This window comes from Mus caroli, chromosome 19 (assembly GCF_900094665.2).
Source record: "Mus caroli chromosome 19, CAROLI_EIJ_v1.1, whole genome shotgun sequence".
Taxonomy (NCBI): domain Eukaryota; kingdom Metazoa; phylum Chordata; class Mammalia; order Rodentia; family Muridae; genus Mus; species Mus caroli.
Window position 1 is genome coordinate 29116638 of NC_034588.1, and position 17299 is coordinate 29133936.

Consider the following 17299-nt stretch of genomic DNA (forward strand, 5'->3'; position numbering starts at 1 on the left):
TTTTTTTTTTTTTTTTTAAGATTACTTAATTTATGTTATGTAAGTACACTGTAGCTGTCTTCAGACAACCCAGAAGGGGGGGATCAGATCTCATTATGGATGGTTGTGAGCCACGATGTGGTTGCTGGGATTTGAACTCAGGACCTTCGGAAGAGCAGTCAGTGTTCTTCACCTCTGAACCATCTCTCCAGCCCTACTTCTTAATTCTTTAATTGAGCTAAAAGATAACTGCTTGCTGAAGGGGATCCTGGTAATGATCTTGAGTGGTTGTGACCGTTGACTAAATGAAACAACTCTCAGTGATGCTACCAAGGCATTCTGAGATTTGAACTAATCCTCCTGCCTCAACCTCAAGAGCAGATATCTGGGACGACAAGTGCGCATTATCATGCTGACAAAATATAGATATTTTAAAGGAGTCATTAGCTGGTTTACTGAGATCAAATTTCTTTGATGACAAGGGTCACATAAGTTCCTTCTAACCTGTACTCTGAAAGAGCTGACAATAAGCAAAACTCCAAGAGTTTTATTTTCTTTAAGTAAGGTCCCTGACCACAGGGAAAGATAAAGGTTCTTAAGTGATTTGCATAGCATACAAATCTGGAGTGAATTCAAAACCTTGTTGACTTTCTGTATAATGGGGGTGGGTGTCAACTTTCAGCAGCATAAATTCTCGTTTTATGTGGTTCTAAGCAAGCTTGTGAAACATCAAACTGATCAAACCTGGTATGTGCTTCAGACAGAAATAAAACACATGATTTGTAGCAAACTGGTCAAATTCCCTTGCGCCTCCTGGTTGTTTATCTCCTGTGACACAGGCCATTTTAACAGTCACTGTACTTACTCTGACTCCCATAGGCAGAGGTTTCTCCCACTGCAGAGGTTGCTCCCACATTCAGTATAGCTTACAGCACTGCCTGGGACTCCTCTTACTACCTATGTGCCTCTGGTCTTAGTCCCTGGTTGGTATACTCATAAAATAGGGACAGTTGTGGTTAAATGAGGGTTACCAAGATAACACATGTAGCATGCTTAACTCACACGTAAAATAACTGTAGCAGTTTTCTAGGGATTCAGCTCATCAAACAGGGCAGAAACTGCAGGTAGTTATCCTGTCTTTATCCTGTACTGTTGCCTTCAGGATACAACATTGCTCTTTGTGTTCCTTGGGATTTGCAGCAGGTAGATGCCAATTAAGCCTGTTTGAAGATGAGAAATAGCACGTGCTCTCTCTCATTTGTGTTCCTAGATTTTGTAGTCACATAGAATCATATATGTGTATAAAAATGAAACAACTGTCTAGGGGAACAAATGGCCTTGATAGATGAAACAGGGGTGTACTGCTCAATAAACAGTATGTACTTGTATAAACCACACAAGGTAATTTCCTGGCACATACAAGGCAAATAAACTCCTAAGTATGCATTTTTAACATAATCATTTTAAGTTTCAGCAGGCATAATGGCATACTCCTTTCTGTTATTTTGGAGGCTGGAGCAAAAGGGTCTTACATGCTTAGAGCCTACATGAGATATAGTTAGTACAAGGTCAGCATGGGCAACTTCAGACCCTATAACAAAACAAAAATTACAAGAGAGGCCAGGGAAGGACGTAGTGGTGTGTACCTGTAACACCAGTGCTTGGAAATTGCGGGGAAGGTGGATTAGGAGTTCAAGACCAACCTAGGTTACATGAAACCCTCGTCTTAGAAATGGTGGTGGGGAGCCGGGTGTGGTGGCGCACGCCTTTAATCCCAGCACTTGGGAGGCAGAGGCAGGTGGATTTCTGAGTTCGAGGCCAGCCTGGTCTACAGAGTGAGTTCCAGGACAGCCAGGGCTACACAGAGAAACCCTGTCTCGAGGTGGGTAGGTCAGGGAAACAGCTACTGGTATATTATTTCCAAGGGCCTGGCTCAAGCTTCAGCCACAGCAGTTCTCAACCTGTGCAGAGACATCCTGTATGTCAGATATTTACGATTCGTATCAGTAGCAAAATTACAATTATGAAGCAGCAACAAAATAATTTTCTGGTGGGGGTCACCACAGCATGAGGAACTGTATTAAAGCGCTGCAGCACTAAGAACCATTGCTTTACCACAACAAAAACCCTGAGGGTGGGGGAAAGAGCCCGTTTCTAGCATGTGTTGGTAATTCATATCAATAGCCATCCTGCATCCTTTTCAGTACATAGCATCTGGCTAACACCAACCCCAGAGAGGTGAGGATGGGCCAGGTGGGGCATTTTGATCGGTTTGCTGTAAGACTTCATCACATAGGCCTGGGAGGCATAGTCTACAAACTCCCCGCTGTCAGGCGCTATTGGCTTCACTCCTGTCTCTCCCGGGCTACCCTTTGACAAAGACAAGCCTCTTCTCTTAAGCCCTTCCTTGCTTTAAATCAAGGATTAGTACCATCTTTATCTGTGAAGAGTTTGCTGAGCCATGAACTGTCCACATGGCACACTGCGGGTCCTTTCAGACCCTCCCCACCCCTCCATCGGAAAGACTACACTGTTTTCATTACAGAGAAAAAGTGAGCGATTTGGTTGAGAACTGGAGAATTCAGTTACTGGCAGACAGTGGTAACAGCTTGGTTTTCACTTATCTGTGGCTCCTTTTACATACTGGAAAACAAAAACATGCAGGGGTTTTTTGATAATTAAAATACATTTTAAAAGTCCTGCGTGGAGAGGTAGATGACTAAGAAAGACTTGGGCCAAGCAAGCTCTAAAGAGATCCGGGGCTTGGTTTCCTACATTGATTTAACAGCTTCCTGACTTATGTGAAGATGAACACAATATAATAGCCACATACTTTCAGTATAAGTTTTTATTAAAAAGTGCATTTTGATTAATTTATGATTTAGGTAAGTTGTAAGATATCAGTATACTCTCTGGAATAATAACTTTACAAAGATTTAAAACAAACAAAAATTTAAAAGCCTTTTTATTTCCTTCACCATTATTGTTTTACAATACAAATATCACCTTGTGAGTACACACACACACACACACACTCACTCATACATGCACACGTGCACACACACTTGTGCACGTGCACACACACACACACAAAACCTACAGAAGGTAATCCTGCTGCACATAAAATACAGAATGGATATTATATTTATATTTATATATATATACTTCTTCGCTCTTAGAAAACTATTTTGTTCTCCACGTTGGCAAGTATAGAGTAGAATACTTCCCCAAACATATGTATGTCAGGAGGAAAACTCAGAATTACATGCAGTTTCTGCACAAATATATTTTAAAGAAATAGATCATCTTGTTGTTGTTCACCAACAAAACTGTCATGAGAGTATGGATAACTAATTTATAGCTTTCAAGTTTTAGGTAAGTGATCATTTTCGAAACTCTCTTTAAAAAAAGATATTCATGGCTGTTTTTATTGAGTAGTTAAAACCAAACTACCAAACAGATGGCATAATCTCAGCGGCACCTGTCAGTGCGGCCTGCTCACAATATGTGAATGGGTGGGTACTCTAATTCACACCCTCTATTCTTCAGTTCAAAACAATTTTAAAACCACTAGCAGTCTTCTGATTTAATTTAGCTATAAATGTAAAATTTAGTAGTGTATACATACATTTATATTTTCATGGAATAAATAAAAACATTTAAGATTGCCTACCAACCGACCATACAATCAAGACAAGAAAGGCACTAGAAACATAGACAAATTTCTCTCCCAAGAAGCACTTTTAAATGTTAACTCTCTTTTCTGTGACATGTAAAAATCTTTAAATTTGGTTTTCATAACATCATTTTGAAAAATAAAGTTAGGAAATACTTAGAAAAATCACTTTATAACAGATTTTTTTTTTTTTTGCACTTTTTGATACACCGTCTCTGCTGACTGTATAAAACCCCAGGTGAGCAAACCTCTCTGCACCTATCGTCTTCAGCCGAGCATCAGTGCAATAGGCAGAGAGATTCTAAATCAACTCCCATGCAGACACTTAGGACCCTTCAGAGAGACATTTACTAGAAAATGGCTTACAGCCCTGTCTTTGGGGCAAGAGATATGAAAAGTATGTTTTCCCAAGAAAATAACACACTTTATTTCCAGATATGGCTGGAAAGGCCGGAGCTTAGGATACAGAAGCACACGGTGGTGCGGCTGAATGACACAGAGGGACACGGTGGCTGCCTGTTATAGAAGCCCCAAGCTTAACAACAGGAAATGTCTACAGTGCATGATGTGGGAACTTTTCTTTATTGTTGTCCAACGCGGGTCCTTTGGAGAGAAAAAAAAAGATCACAGTGCTGAGCAGGTAACGCAATAGGTTGAGTCAAGGTGACTGTTGAGAAATAGCAGGGGGAGGTGGTTACTTTATGGCATCTTCTGTCATGGAGTTCTTAGCACTTCGGACTGTTCTTCATTCCCTAGTCGGCAGAGCTGTTATGTGTCGTTTACCAGCCGGCTGTATTTAACTTGCCTACTAAGGTGGACTACCGGCCAGGGGAAGGGCCAATGGTAAGATCGAGGTACAATTCCTTGGACATTCTTTTCAAAGTACTGAAATGGCCTGTACCACCACACCCTGGCCAGGAGGTTCATCTGGGAGGCTTCCTTAAGCACCTAGGAAAGCAAAGAACATACACGTTTGTTTGTTTGTCTGTTTGTTTTTGAATCTTACTGTCTTCCCTTTAAAATATTTCCCATGTTAAAATTCAAAGGATCCCAGACTTGCCCCACACCCACCCACACAGCCCCACTTCACTCTGAGTTCACCACACTATACCCTGGACAGGTCAGATTCCAGCAGAGCAAGGGAAACTGAGACTCCCTCAATTTGTACCTACTAAATGTCTCAGTCAGCCCTTTCTTCACTCTCCATGGATCTTAACTTCCTGTGCTCCTATATAATAAATATATATTTATAAATGTTATAATAATATAACATATATAAATATAATAAATAAAATATATTTAATAACTTAGTTAAACGTAACTATGAAACTAGTGATGGGCCGGCCCATCACAACCAAAGGTTAGGAATGCACCATAAGTCCAGATACCAGCTTGGAGATTATTTTTTCACAGATAGTGAGCACATACGTTTCAGAAGAAAGCGGTATCTGTGTCAATTACATCAGCACTTTGCACACTGGCTCTGCAGAGGAATGGTGCTATAAAAGCCAGCACCACCTTAGGTGGTTGCTCCAAAGAAAGAGAAACTGAAAAAGATTCACAGCTTCCCAGTCTTTCCAACACCTCTTACTCCGGCCTTAGCCAGCAGCACCAAGACTGAGACAGGAGAAGTAAAGATGAAAGGGAAGGGGTGACTCACTTGCTGATTGGCCATCGTGTGATACCACCAGAAGAGTCTTGTGGTGATGTAGTAGGCCACCACCACGTCCACAGTGTAGTGGTCATGCGCTAAGAGAATACAGAAGATTCCAACGACGCTGAGGAGCCAGCAAATCCAGTGGTACCACCAGAGCCGCCGAGGAGAATCTAGAAGGAGGAAACATGTGCAATAGTCCTGGTCCTAAATACCACTCACCCAGTACCACCAATACCACTCACCCACGCCTCCGCCATTCTAGAGGACCGACTTACACCTTTCCTCCAGAAAGCCCATTTTTGTGGGCCAGCAAACTAAAGGACTTTTTGTTTCTCTATAACTTGGGATAGAAGGAAGTGGCTTTTAATGAAATATGACTAGCAGCAGTAATTTATCTAGGGCCATAACTTACTTCATATAAGCAGAAACGTAACATAAAAGGTGACTATGACCAAATATGCACAGGTCACTGTGTTGAGCTCCATCTTTAAAAGATGGTCCCCTGACACTGCGGTGTGCGTATGCATGTAGGAGCCAGAGCTTGGCAACTGAGCTTCTCTCTCGATCATGCTATGTTATGTACTGAGGAAGCTCTCGACGTGAAACTGCAGCTCACCGAGTCTGGTAGTCTAACTACTCAGCTTGCTGCCGGGACCCCCCGTCACCTCCACACCAGCTCTGGAACTATAACGATGCTGCCATGCCTCCCTGGTATTTGTGTGGGTGCTAAGGAGCTAAACACACATTCTTAGCTTGGTAGCTCAGGCACTTTACGCCCTGAGCTCTCTCCCTAGGCTCTTTCCAATGGCCATTAATTGAGTGCAACCTATGGATACACTGAGGTTAGTGTCTTATGTAAATCCAACTCCTTCTGTGCCACTGATTCCTTTTCTAAATATATGTTTTTGAGACTATAATTTAGTTTCTCCCTTCTCTTTGCTCACTCCAAACCCTCCCTCTTATACATCTCTTCCCACTCAGTTTCAGAATTACGGCCTCTTTTCTCACTGATTGTTATTGCATGCATTCATGTGTCTGTATATAACTTTACACTCCTAATTATAGCCTACTGAGTCTATATACAGTTTCTTGTATGGCCGATGGTTTGATGCTGGACAATGTTTGCTGTGCTCTTCCTTGGAGAGAGATGCCTCTTATGTTCCCATCTTTACTCAGTTGTCTGTAGTTCTTTGTGTAGAGTTGGAACCTCATGGTCTTTTCTCCATCTAGTTTGGCATGTTCCTTGGTGTTGTCCTTGTTTATCTCATGTTTGTGCCACAAATGCTTAGGCAGGGACCATGCAGTTATAATCCCTACAGCTACCAGCCTGCTTCCCAGGTTCCATAACTACACACTCATCCGAAAGACGGTGAGATTTGTACTCCACATTCTCAATGCGTAGGGGTCTAGAGGGCCTGGGGCTTCAGACAAAGCTCTGAATGGATCTACTGTCCTGATTTTGGAGAAGAAGGTATTGCTGACTTTTACTGGATTCTCAAGAGATCCAACTGCCATTCATTCACTCGGCATCTATCTTTCCCTGGACAGGTCCTACTCAAGATGTCTGAATCAACAAAGGGAGTAAGCAAAGGCCTGCCTCTGTGGGGGGAACCCTTGCCAGAAGGGGAGACAAAGAGTAAGACACTATAACCACAGAGTTGCATATTATATAAAGGTGAAAATTGTTAAAAGCCGAGGGGATCAGAAGGAAGAGGAGGAAAGAGGTCCCCTTTGGTTGTTTTTGCAATTTTAAATTGGGTGCTGGGGGCAGGAATTGGCCACTCATATTCATACCTTAACAATACACCAAGAACAGCTACTACACATTTTCTGTGAACCTCACTGAGTATCCATGCACACCACTTATTTTACTTTTTATAGCTTCTTCCTCACTCATGAAATAAAGACTCATTTTAAAGATGAGGAAACAAAGACATATAGGGATTAAACATTTTCCCCACAGTCAGAATGCGGGGGACCGATAGTTCCAGGATCCCAAATCAGGGACTCCTACAAGGTCTCTGCACTGTCCAGTAACATGAAAAACAATTTCAGGTGTGAACCAGTAGGGGGCGAGCACCCTTATTCCCAAGCAACTGACTCCTAAAGTTTCCACTTCCTATGGCTGGTTATGTTGTGGTATAAAGGTCAGATGCCCTGTGGATAGACATTTCTAGAATTCACTGCAGTCGATCACACAGTAAATAAACAGGACATCTCTTCTCCCTCCCTCTCAGGCCCCTGCAGAACATCCCACTTCATAACAGTTCCTTCTGGTTCACGGCAGGGTTGGGCAGCCTGCGTCCTCCTGTCTCCTCCGTATTGCCTGTCCTGTGTGTGCTCACCAAGCTCTTCCATAGCCCGCACTTTACCCCAAGGGTGACAGACAGGTCAGGCCACACCTCCTCTGCATACCTGCATCAGAAGCTGAGGACTGTCTCTTGGTCTGTAGCCTGTCTCTCTAGAACTTCTTGAAAGCTATTTCTCTGAAGGAAAACTCAGCTGACACTGTCCCCATGTTTCCAACCACTTTTAAGTGTCCCCATCTGCCGCAAACAGAAGCCAAGCCTCTGCTTTGTGGCTCAGGCTCCTTCTGACCTGGGCGCTGCTTCCTGTCCTTTTCTTCTTCAGGACTACTCTCAGCTCCTAGCAGACACATTTCAAGAGTTACAATGCTCCTAACTGCAGACTGTGGTCTGTGTCTGCCCGGTCGTCTAACACTCTGCCTCACTGAACAGCTTCTAACAGTGAAATTATGAATAACTGAATTTTCCAGGGAAGTAATCTGTTGTTCAATTACAGGGCTGAAATCCTAACAGTAATTAAAATGAATGAACCAGGTTTCATGTCTCAAAACAACCCGAGAGCAGAAAGCAGCAGAACATGTTTATATGTGTTGTTTGAATTCAAAATTTTTATTTTATTTTATATACAAGTTATTTTATTTTTATATTTAATTTTTTTTATATATCCAAACCACATGTGGTGGCAGGCTTTGAGGTTTTAGAAACTCAAATCAGGCCTGGTGGCTCACTAGCTCTTTCCACTGCCCGCCCGTGTGTCCACATGTACAACTCTTACCTAACTCTCTGGCACCACATCTGCCTGTGTACCACCCTGCTTCTCACCACAGCTATAATGGACGAATAAACTTCTGAGCTGTAAGCAACCCCCAATTAAACATTTTCCTTCATAAAAGCTTCTGTGGTTATGATGTCTCATCACAGCAATAAACCCCTAATTAAGATAATACACACATATACATGCACACAAACATATATCTATATCTATATACATATTTACATATACACAAATATACAAATATATATACACATACACATATATGCACATATATAAGCACTCACATATATGCATATACATGTATGTAACTGTTGAGGTTTTCTTTTATTGTTTATTGTAATGTTAAGTGGGAACCCCAAGACCTGGGAGTCTGCATGTAGCCTCTGGGACCCTGCCTCCAAGTTAACTCTGATTGGTGAATAAAGATGCTAGCAGTCAATAGCTGGCAGAAGAGAGATAGGTGGGGTTGAGTTTTGGTGGGCCTAGAAGGAGCAGGAGGAAGGAGGGAGGAGGAAGGATTGGCCATGGAAGAAGAAGAACATGCAAGAGGGAGAGAGAGAGACATCATGGGGTAGGAGTAAAGAAGACGTGGTCATATGGGTTGGCCAATTAGAGCTGAGAGCAGCCCAGATGGAACAATGAAACATAGTAATTGATAATTCGGGGTTATAGTTAGGGAGGCAGATTCTAACAGCATGGAGGGTAGGCAGCTGCCTAGCTATTGTGTTGCCTAAAGCATATTTTAAAAATATAAAGGCTGTGTGTGTGTGTGTGTCTGTCTGTCTGTCTGTCTGTCTGTCTGCCTTTAATCTGGGAACATAAATGGTCTAAAGCAGATAGAATCCCTCCCACCGGGATTTTTAAAATGTATTTACTATATATAAATGATTCCACTTACATATATGTAAAACCACCCAAACATTATAGCTGACATCCACAGACAAGGTACTTCTTGTCTAGAAGTGTAGCCAAGTGCTTTCCTGGGTGCACAAGGATAAGATAAGGCAGTGGTCCTCAGGCCTCAGTCTGGCTTTAAGGAACTTTGCCCAAACTGATTTTCCAAAGGACCATGGGCGTGGCAGGTGAGAAAATTACAAAGCAAGGTTGTTTTAGACTTACACTCTTTGATAAATAGGTAGGTGAGCGTTAGCATGACCGTGTGGCCACTGTACAGATAGTCGCCACACATGTTGTGCGAGCCTGTGATGGATAAGCCACCTCCAGCAATGAGCTTCATTATTCTCCGCACTTGAGCTTCCCAGTCTCCAAAGAGCTACCAGAAAAAGAGAAAGTGAGAGTCATCGTTAGTTCACCTTGACCGTTGCTATCATCGAGACACAGACAATACAAACTTTCTCAACATTACATTTCAGCAGGTGTGGGGGTTTGAGATTCTAACCCAGGGCCTCAAGCATGCTAGACCCTACCGCTAAGCCATGTGCCGCCATCCAACTTGCTTTACCACGATAAACCAGAAAGAATTTGTGGTTGATTTGCCATAATTTCTTTGGAAAAAGAAAGTGTATATCCTGAGCGAACATTTATTTACAGATATGTTTCTGCCCAAAGGATGACAGTTCTGACTTATTAGCTAAAGTAACTGGAAGCTGGTGGGTCAAAAGCATGAAACAAGGGACTCCAAACGATGTACCTTCAGCCCTCTGAAATCACACAGGCAGACCTGGCTAGTTTTTCTTTTAGTAAGAGAAGTTTATAAAGTAATCTAGCTGCCTGAGATGCAAGTCTGGGCTGGATGAGTAATAAATGACTTAAATGACTCGCTTAACTTGTATTTGTTCCATCAAAGAAGGCATGCAAATGTTTGTATCTCATGATTGTAGCACTCTTTTGGAGATACCCTTTTTTTTCAGAGATTTATTGATTTTATGTGCATGGATGTTTTGCTTGCATGTATATGTATGTGCCAAGTGTGTGCCTGGTGCCCCTGGAGGTCAGAAGAGGGTCCCCCGGAACAGCAGTTATGGATGGTTCTAAGTCACCATGTAGATGCTGGAACATCAAACACTGTAAGAGCCACAAGTGCTCTTAACCATTGGGCTACCTCTCCAGCCCCTGCAGTATCCTTTTACATCCTAGTTGGCCAATTTAATCACCATAATCCCCTTTTCAATATCTAATTGCTAACACCCCAGCTTTAGAAAATGCACGTTTCATTATAATTAAAAAAAAAAAAAGCAATTAGGATTTCTATTTTGGAAGAGCAAGCTGCCAGACCACACAGAGGATATGACCATCCCATCCCTATTCAAAGGGACCTTAAAATGCTCAGCACAACAGAAGGAAGTAGACTACACTGAAGGATCCCATGTTGTGGCACATCAGAACTGAGTACTGCCACACCGAAGTCCTCAGATTATGGTGAGCTTTAGATGAAAGACCTACATGCATATGACGCTTAGAGAGCACTCTAGAAAAAAAGATTGTTTCAAGGGTGGGAGGTGGGGTGGGGCTCCAAGTTTTTAAGCAGTATGATTCCCAGTGTAGGTTTTAGACCTAGCCATGTAACTAAACCTTCTTTTATATACATAAGACTTTAGACTGTTTGCCATGTCTATATTCTTCTCCAGGACCTGCAGAGGATGCATTCTACAAACAAGTTAATAAGTAAAGAGAAAGATAGAACCAGGCCTTTCTGGAATGGCAACAAAGAAAGAGCGGCAGTGTTGTGTGGCTCTAACATTGAGTCACATAGTGCCTAGCCCAGATGCTTTACAGAGGTCTTCGGGGGCATGAGACTCACAGGCTAGCCATGACATTGGACTAGAAAGCAGAAGCCGAGGATGGGTAAATATATAGAAAACTACTAAAGAAAACACAAGGCAAAAGCTGGCTCCGTGGGAAACAAACTAGTGTACTGTAATTACAGGAAAGGGACACAGCTTAGGGGTGATGATTGTTTACAAAGCTGTAACCGGGTAAGTGCTGTCTACTGAGTTACAGAGGATACACAACCACAGAGGGAAGACAGGACAAGATGCTCTGTGCCCCGGGGATGGCAGGGTGAAGGGAGGAAAAGGTACAGAGGACAGGAAGTTCTCACGTTCCACAGCAGGAAATTAATAACAGAGAATATCAGAGCTCAAGGGCATTTTGGGCTAGTTTAAAGCCAGCCTACCATGAACCTCTGTCCCCTCAAACCAAAAAATTATAGCCAGATGAGGTAATCACCTAATGCTGCCTGGCATCTGAGCACTTGGGAGCCTGAGATGACTGTGCAGGAAAAAAAAAAAACAAATAAACAAACAACAAGAATTACAGAAAAGAAATTATATTGCCATATCACTAGTAAAAGAGGAAAATATGAAGAAAGAGCTACACATGTGGTGAGATCTCGTTAAGAGTGAAAAAGAAATAGGAAAAGGAGCCCAGATGGGGCCGGGGTCAAGAGACATGGAGATAAAGAACATCAATAGTGATGAGGGGATCCGGTGCACAGTGATGAGGGCATCCCGTGTATAGTGCTGAGGGGATTCTGTATAGAGTGCTTGAGGGATTCCTGTCTATAGGGAATCTGCTGTAGGCTTAAGCTAATGTGTATCTGTATATTTTTGTACAGTTTTACAATGTATTTTAAGGTAAGTAACCTTATAAAAGAACACTAATATCAAAACTTTTTAAAGAGTTACAGTGTCAACTTATTACTGAGGGGAAACAGTCTTTATAAATGTACAGCCTATCTGTGCAGTGTCTGTTAGGCCTACAGCAGCACAGTCCTGTTCTAGAACTTCATACTCATTCCGTGGCCCTCCTAGAGCAACCTATAGGCCAGCAAGTGCCATTCATGGTGACTGTCCGAAGCTCCATTATAGTTTGTACTGTATCGTTTTAGGATTAGTATACATACTGAAATCAGGTTACACTTGCCTTGAATGGTCAATGCTGTCTCGTGCTATAAGCCTAGTTTTGTAGCACAGAAGGAATCTCAGGGGTATGGAGTTTGCATAAGAATGAATCAGCCTGGTGACATACACCAGAAAGTACCCGTGTCACTAAATGATGCACGGCCACATAATTAGCAAAGCACTGTGCCAACCACCATGCCCAGAGTTTGATTAAACCAAGCCCTGAATTCATACTGAATAACTCTTCCTGCAGAAGCCCAAGCACCTCACAGAAGTATGAGCACACTGTTAGTGTCATATTCCTGTGCTACCCAGATCTGCCAAGGATCCCGTATAAAGATTTATGGAACCTATTTACGAGATCTACCTACTCTGGCAAATTACAATATATTGTCCCTAAACAACAGTCTTCCTCCAAAACAGATAATTCTTTATTGGTCACATATCCCTGAAAACTCCTTCTTAAACACCCAAACCAACAGCGGGGCAGGTAAGGGACCACCCGGCAGAGACAGAAACAGACAGATGAGAAGACCCCATCATCCTGCCTTGTGCAGCCACCAAGAAATCCACGCGCTTGAAGATCTCCCCCAGCCAACTCCCCAAATGCCTGTGAAGCAAGCCATTCCTGGAGGTTGGTGGACAGGCTTCTGTCCAAAACCAAGAAGAGATATTTACAAATTAATAGGAAAATATGAAAGGTTCTTTAGGCCCCAGTGGGAAATAAAACAACCGGAAGGGTGGATCCCTCTAGATCCCTCAGCGGGAGGAGCTGCTCGAAGCTGCTGATTCTTCCCCCTTGCTTTGTTTCACTGGCTCCTCATCATGGTGGGGTGGTGCTACAGAATAAAGAACCATATGTTCTTTACAGAGATTCTAAAGTTTTAACAGATTTTCCCATCAACTGTCTCATCACATCTGAAGCCTGTTCACTGGTTAACAATGATGTTATGTTGTCCATCTGGCAGAAGAGAAAGTAAACAGAGGCTGCCGACTGGTCCCAAGGATGCACACACTGACTGGGGATCAGAACTAAGGGCTCTCTCTATCTAGGAGATGTTATGGCTGTAAACACCTTCAGAAACAGCAAGGGGCAGCATTTCCAGGTTCATACTTAGCTACTACTCTAATAAAATTTAATCCATTTTACCTTTCCTATGCCTTTTAAAATCAAGTGATCTCAATTTGGTTCATGCTCTCCTGCTTTATATGATGCTATATTGGTCTCTAAGAGATTTTACTAGTGTGTGAGACAGGTTTTCATCATGTGGTCCAGACCAGCCTGAAACTCATGGCCTTCCCTAGTGTTGGGTTTACAGGTATGCACCATCATCTGGCTTACAAATATACTTCATTGGTTTCCTATAATTGCGTGTATGGGTGGGATGGCTGTGCATGGGTGTGCTGGGGTACCCACATGGAGGCTGGACAACAGCTTTGCAGAGCTGAGCCTTTCCTTCCACCTTCCCACTGCTCTGACGACTGAACACAGGTAGATGACAAATGCTTTTCTGTGTTAAACCATCTCACTGGCTCCCCAGACACACTTTATAGGAACAACAATGAACACAAATCTATCTCAAACTTTATTTTAGATACTTTAAGCCTGGTGGTGGTGGTGGTGGTGCACACCTCTGGGCCCAGCACTCAGGAGAGGCAGGTGGGGATTATCTAAGTTCAGGGTCAGCCTGGTCTATAGAGAAAGTTCCAAGACATCCAGGGCTATCCAGAGACACTTGGTCTGGAAACTCTCTGCCCCCACAAACCACTTTATTTAATATTCATATGTGCATATAATGTGTTTAAATCCATTCTTTTCTCTCTACTCCTTTCTTTTCCCTATAAATGTCATGAGTCCAACATCAGCTTTTAAGTTAACCAAGTAGGAATCATTTCTTTTACTCTAGCCTTGGGTTCTAGTTGTTTTCAAAGTGATTGCTGATATTACAGAAATTGAAGACAACGTCACTACTAACAAGTAAGGCAGTTTGTGGCAGGGTCTCAGGCTCAACGGCTATAAACTGACATGGCTCTCCTTGAATCAGCAGCCCTGTGGGATGCTCATTTGTGACCATCTCCTGATCACTCAAGAGACACTTTTGGACTCTCCCAGCCCTGAAGAGACAGGCTTTCCCTCCACAAACACACTCCACCCACCACGACTTAGCAGCAGGAGAGGCTTCGCTGGACTGTCTCTTCCTACATGGCTTCTAAGAGTTCTAACTCCACTCGGCTGTGGAGGGTTTGTTCCTTCCCCATTATCAAACGTTTGCATCAATTCCTCCATTGAGCAGGCTTCTGGGTGGGTGGGGGTCTCTAAGCAACATCAGCAACAAAACACTCATCTGCCACTAGCCTCCTGTTACCCCAGCCAAAAATATTTTTTTTCACATCCTTTAATAAGGACAGTATCCAAAGGCCTCATAAAAACCTCGAATATAGATCAGCTATTACCTACACTCCAGTGTTTAAAGCAAAATGTCCCTATACCAAAATGACATTGCTCTAAGTTTGGGGGTGGGAGTGTTCAAGTCCTCTAATCAACCTGGTTGGTGAGTGGAGGTTACCAAAAATGTATTCATGCTTTTATTTTAAAATGTTTTATATGGAAAGAACAGTGGAATGAATAAGGAAGCCCTTCATTTTGGCTCATCAACTGTAAATATTTTATCAAAATACCTTACTCCAAGTCTAAAATAAGAAGTTCTCTCCTGTAATCAGGCTCATGAAATCTACAATGATTCAACCCCAATCACACTTCATATTCTCTGTCTGAGCCCTCAACAGCTCCAACAATATCTCCATCTCCCTTTCCCGACTGATTTAGGATCAGCTCAGAGGCCAGAGCTGAGGTGGCCTGGCATGCTCAGCTGTCAGCATCCACTATAGTTCTTCTGTGTGGTTTTCTTCTGTGATATTCACACCTTCAGGTTCATCTCCATCCTCGGTTCCTCTCTGAATGCTGCAGTCTGCTTAAGTTCAAATTAAATGCTGTTGGCGGAACAAAGACAACGGCTGTGGTCTCCATCCCATGCACCTGCGAAGAAGCCCTGGTGCCATTTGCCCAGCTACTGGTGTGACCACCTGGCCACTGCAATGCTTGCCAGACTTCTCTACTAAATATGTTATCTTTGCCCCTTTATAGTTAATAAGAAATGTGATTTTTAAAAGCTGTATACCTGTTATTGGCCTTAACCTTCACCTAATAGCTTCAGTACATACCCATTATAGATTATGATTTTTGAATTATTTCCTCAAAGGCTACCAAATAGTCATCTATTTCTTTTACACCTATTAATTTTCCTAAGTTGCCTCTGACATTATATAAAGCTCCTTTTGATTTATTACAGTCTCATATCGTCATTCTCAAACTGTCTCAAGCATAACCACTGAGGACTGAGAGGACAGCTCAGGGAGAAGAGGAGCAGGTGACAGGCCCGGGGCTCGAACCTCAGCACTGCCAAAGCAAGAAACAAAGCTTCGCAAAATGACACAGCCAGAGGGAGAGTTCCCAAGCACAACAGCCTGGTGTTTTAGAGTGCTCATGGGTGGCCTTTCGTGTCCAGGTAGCTTGAGACATTCCCCATGGTGAAAATGTCACTGTCCACCTTCTTGCACCCTGAGCCAGTGGGTAAAGTCTCCTCTGCGGCTGTCTGGAGCTCCCCTGTTAATGCCTTTCCTCTTCATGGTGTATGTCTCCTAATATCTGTAAGACTTTCCTTGCCTTTCCAGTGTCTTGGTTAACACAGGGCCTGGCTTGGACATCCCTCACCTCTAGTTCATACAACCATGAACAAGCATCACCTACTACAGATGTGTGGCCAGATAGATATCCTGTCTACTCTGAAACACTGGGCAGAGCCACATGCCTCTAACTGAATCCAGGTCCTCCAGTCACTGTTTTGAGAACTAAATGAGGACAAGATATTGTGGACCACCGGTGGACATCAAAAAAGGATAACACAACTTAGCACCAACCAAAGTCTATGTCCCTCTCACCCAAACATCCTACTGCATGACTGGGTAAATGTATTTTTAAAAGACAACTAACTGTCAGTACATCAAAACCTCCTACTAAAACCTTTCTTGACTTTCTATGGTCTGGAAATCCAAACTTTAGAAGGGTTCAAGGCCCTTTAAATCTGCCCATAGCCTACCTGCCTTGCTACATCTCAGGCCACTGGGACCAGATGATGAGACCCCTGTGTTCCCTCAACCTCAAGTTATTCTAAATTCCCTGTATGGTCCCCTTCTACCAATGTTCTCGCTGCTTCCACTTGGCAGACTCTGACTTGTCCCTCTGAGCCTTGGCTCAGACACACCTCTAGCTGCATGCATGCTCAGCACAGTGGCTGCTTTCCTGTGCTTCCATGGCAACCAGAACCCCCATATCCATACAGGAAGGAGTGACTAAGCCAGGGAGTGACCTGTTGAGATCACACAGGACCCTTAGCTCTGGAGGCCCAGGGAGTGAGGGTGGGGATGGACCGGACACTTGCTATGTACTTTTGTGACCTTAATATTCCACACTATGTCCACCCATAACAGGTTCTCCAGAGATGTTTGCTTGGAAAAATAATCTCTTCTAATCAACTGAAATCATATCAACAATTCTGCATTTTCTTGCAATCTGAGCAAGTGACAACATTTCCTCAGTAAGGAAACTGGAGCTGCCAAGGAGCTATAAAATGGTGCAAAGTGCACTTGTCAAATACAAGTTTTAACCAAAGTGATAAATGCACAGATAGTAGAGTTGGACTTGTGAGAAAAACAACCATAAAGGACTATTGTACTGAAATATGAATTTTAAAAATTTCTCTTTAGTACATACTTTCAGTGTGTCTGTCATAAAATTTATTTACAATAAAAGTAATTTTTAAAAAATTTTTAATATTTTTATTACATATTTTCCTCAATTACATTTCCAATGCTATCCCAAAAGTCCCCCATAGCGCCCCCCCACTTCCCTACCCACCCATTCCCATTCTTTTGGCCCTGGCATTCCCCTATATTGGGGCATATAAAGTTTGCAAGTCCAATGGG

The 17299-nt window shown here is 42.8% G+C and overlaps 1 protein-coding gene across 13 annotated transcripts in view; it reads right to left on the reverse strand.

Moving 5' to 3' along the window:
• Positions 1-2809: 2809 nt before the first annotated feature.
• Positions 2810-17299, reverse strand: part of Sgms1 (sphingomyelin synthase 1) — a 264312-nt gene continuing 249822 nt past the window's right edge. For 11 of the 13 annotated variants that reach the window (XM_029472300.1, XM_021151328.2, XM_029472304.1 and 8 more), the window contains 3 exons: positions 9513-9666; positions 5316-5482; positions 2810-4603 (listed from right to left, as the gene is read on the reverse strand). In XM_029472300.1, coding sequence (XP_029328160.1) covers positions 4424-4603; positions 5316-5482; positions 9513-9666 — 501 coding nt within the window. In that variant the 3' untranslated portion in view covers positions 2810-4423. The remainder of the gene's footprint in view (positions 4604-5315; positions 5483-9512; positions 9667-17299) is intronic. The other 2 variants (XM_029472306.1, XM_029472303.1) reach the window with 1 other exon arrangement.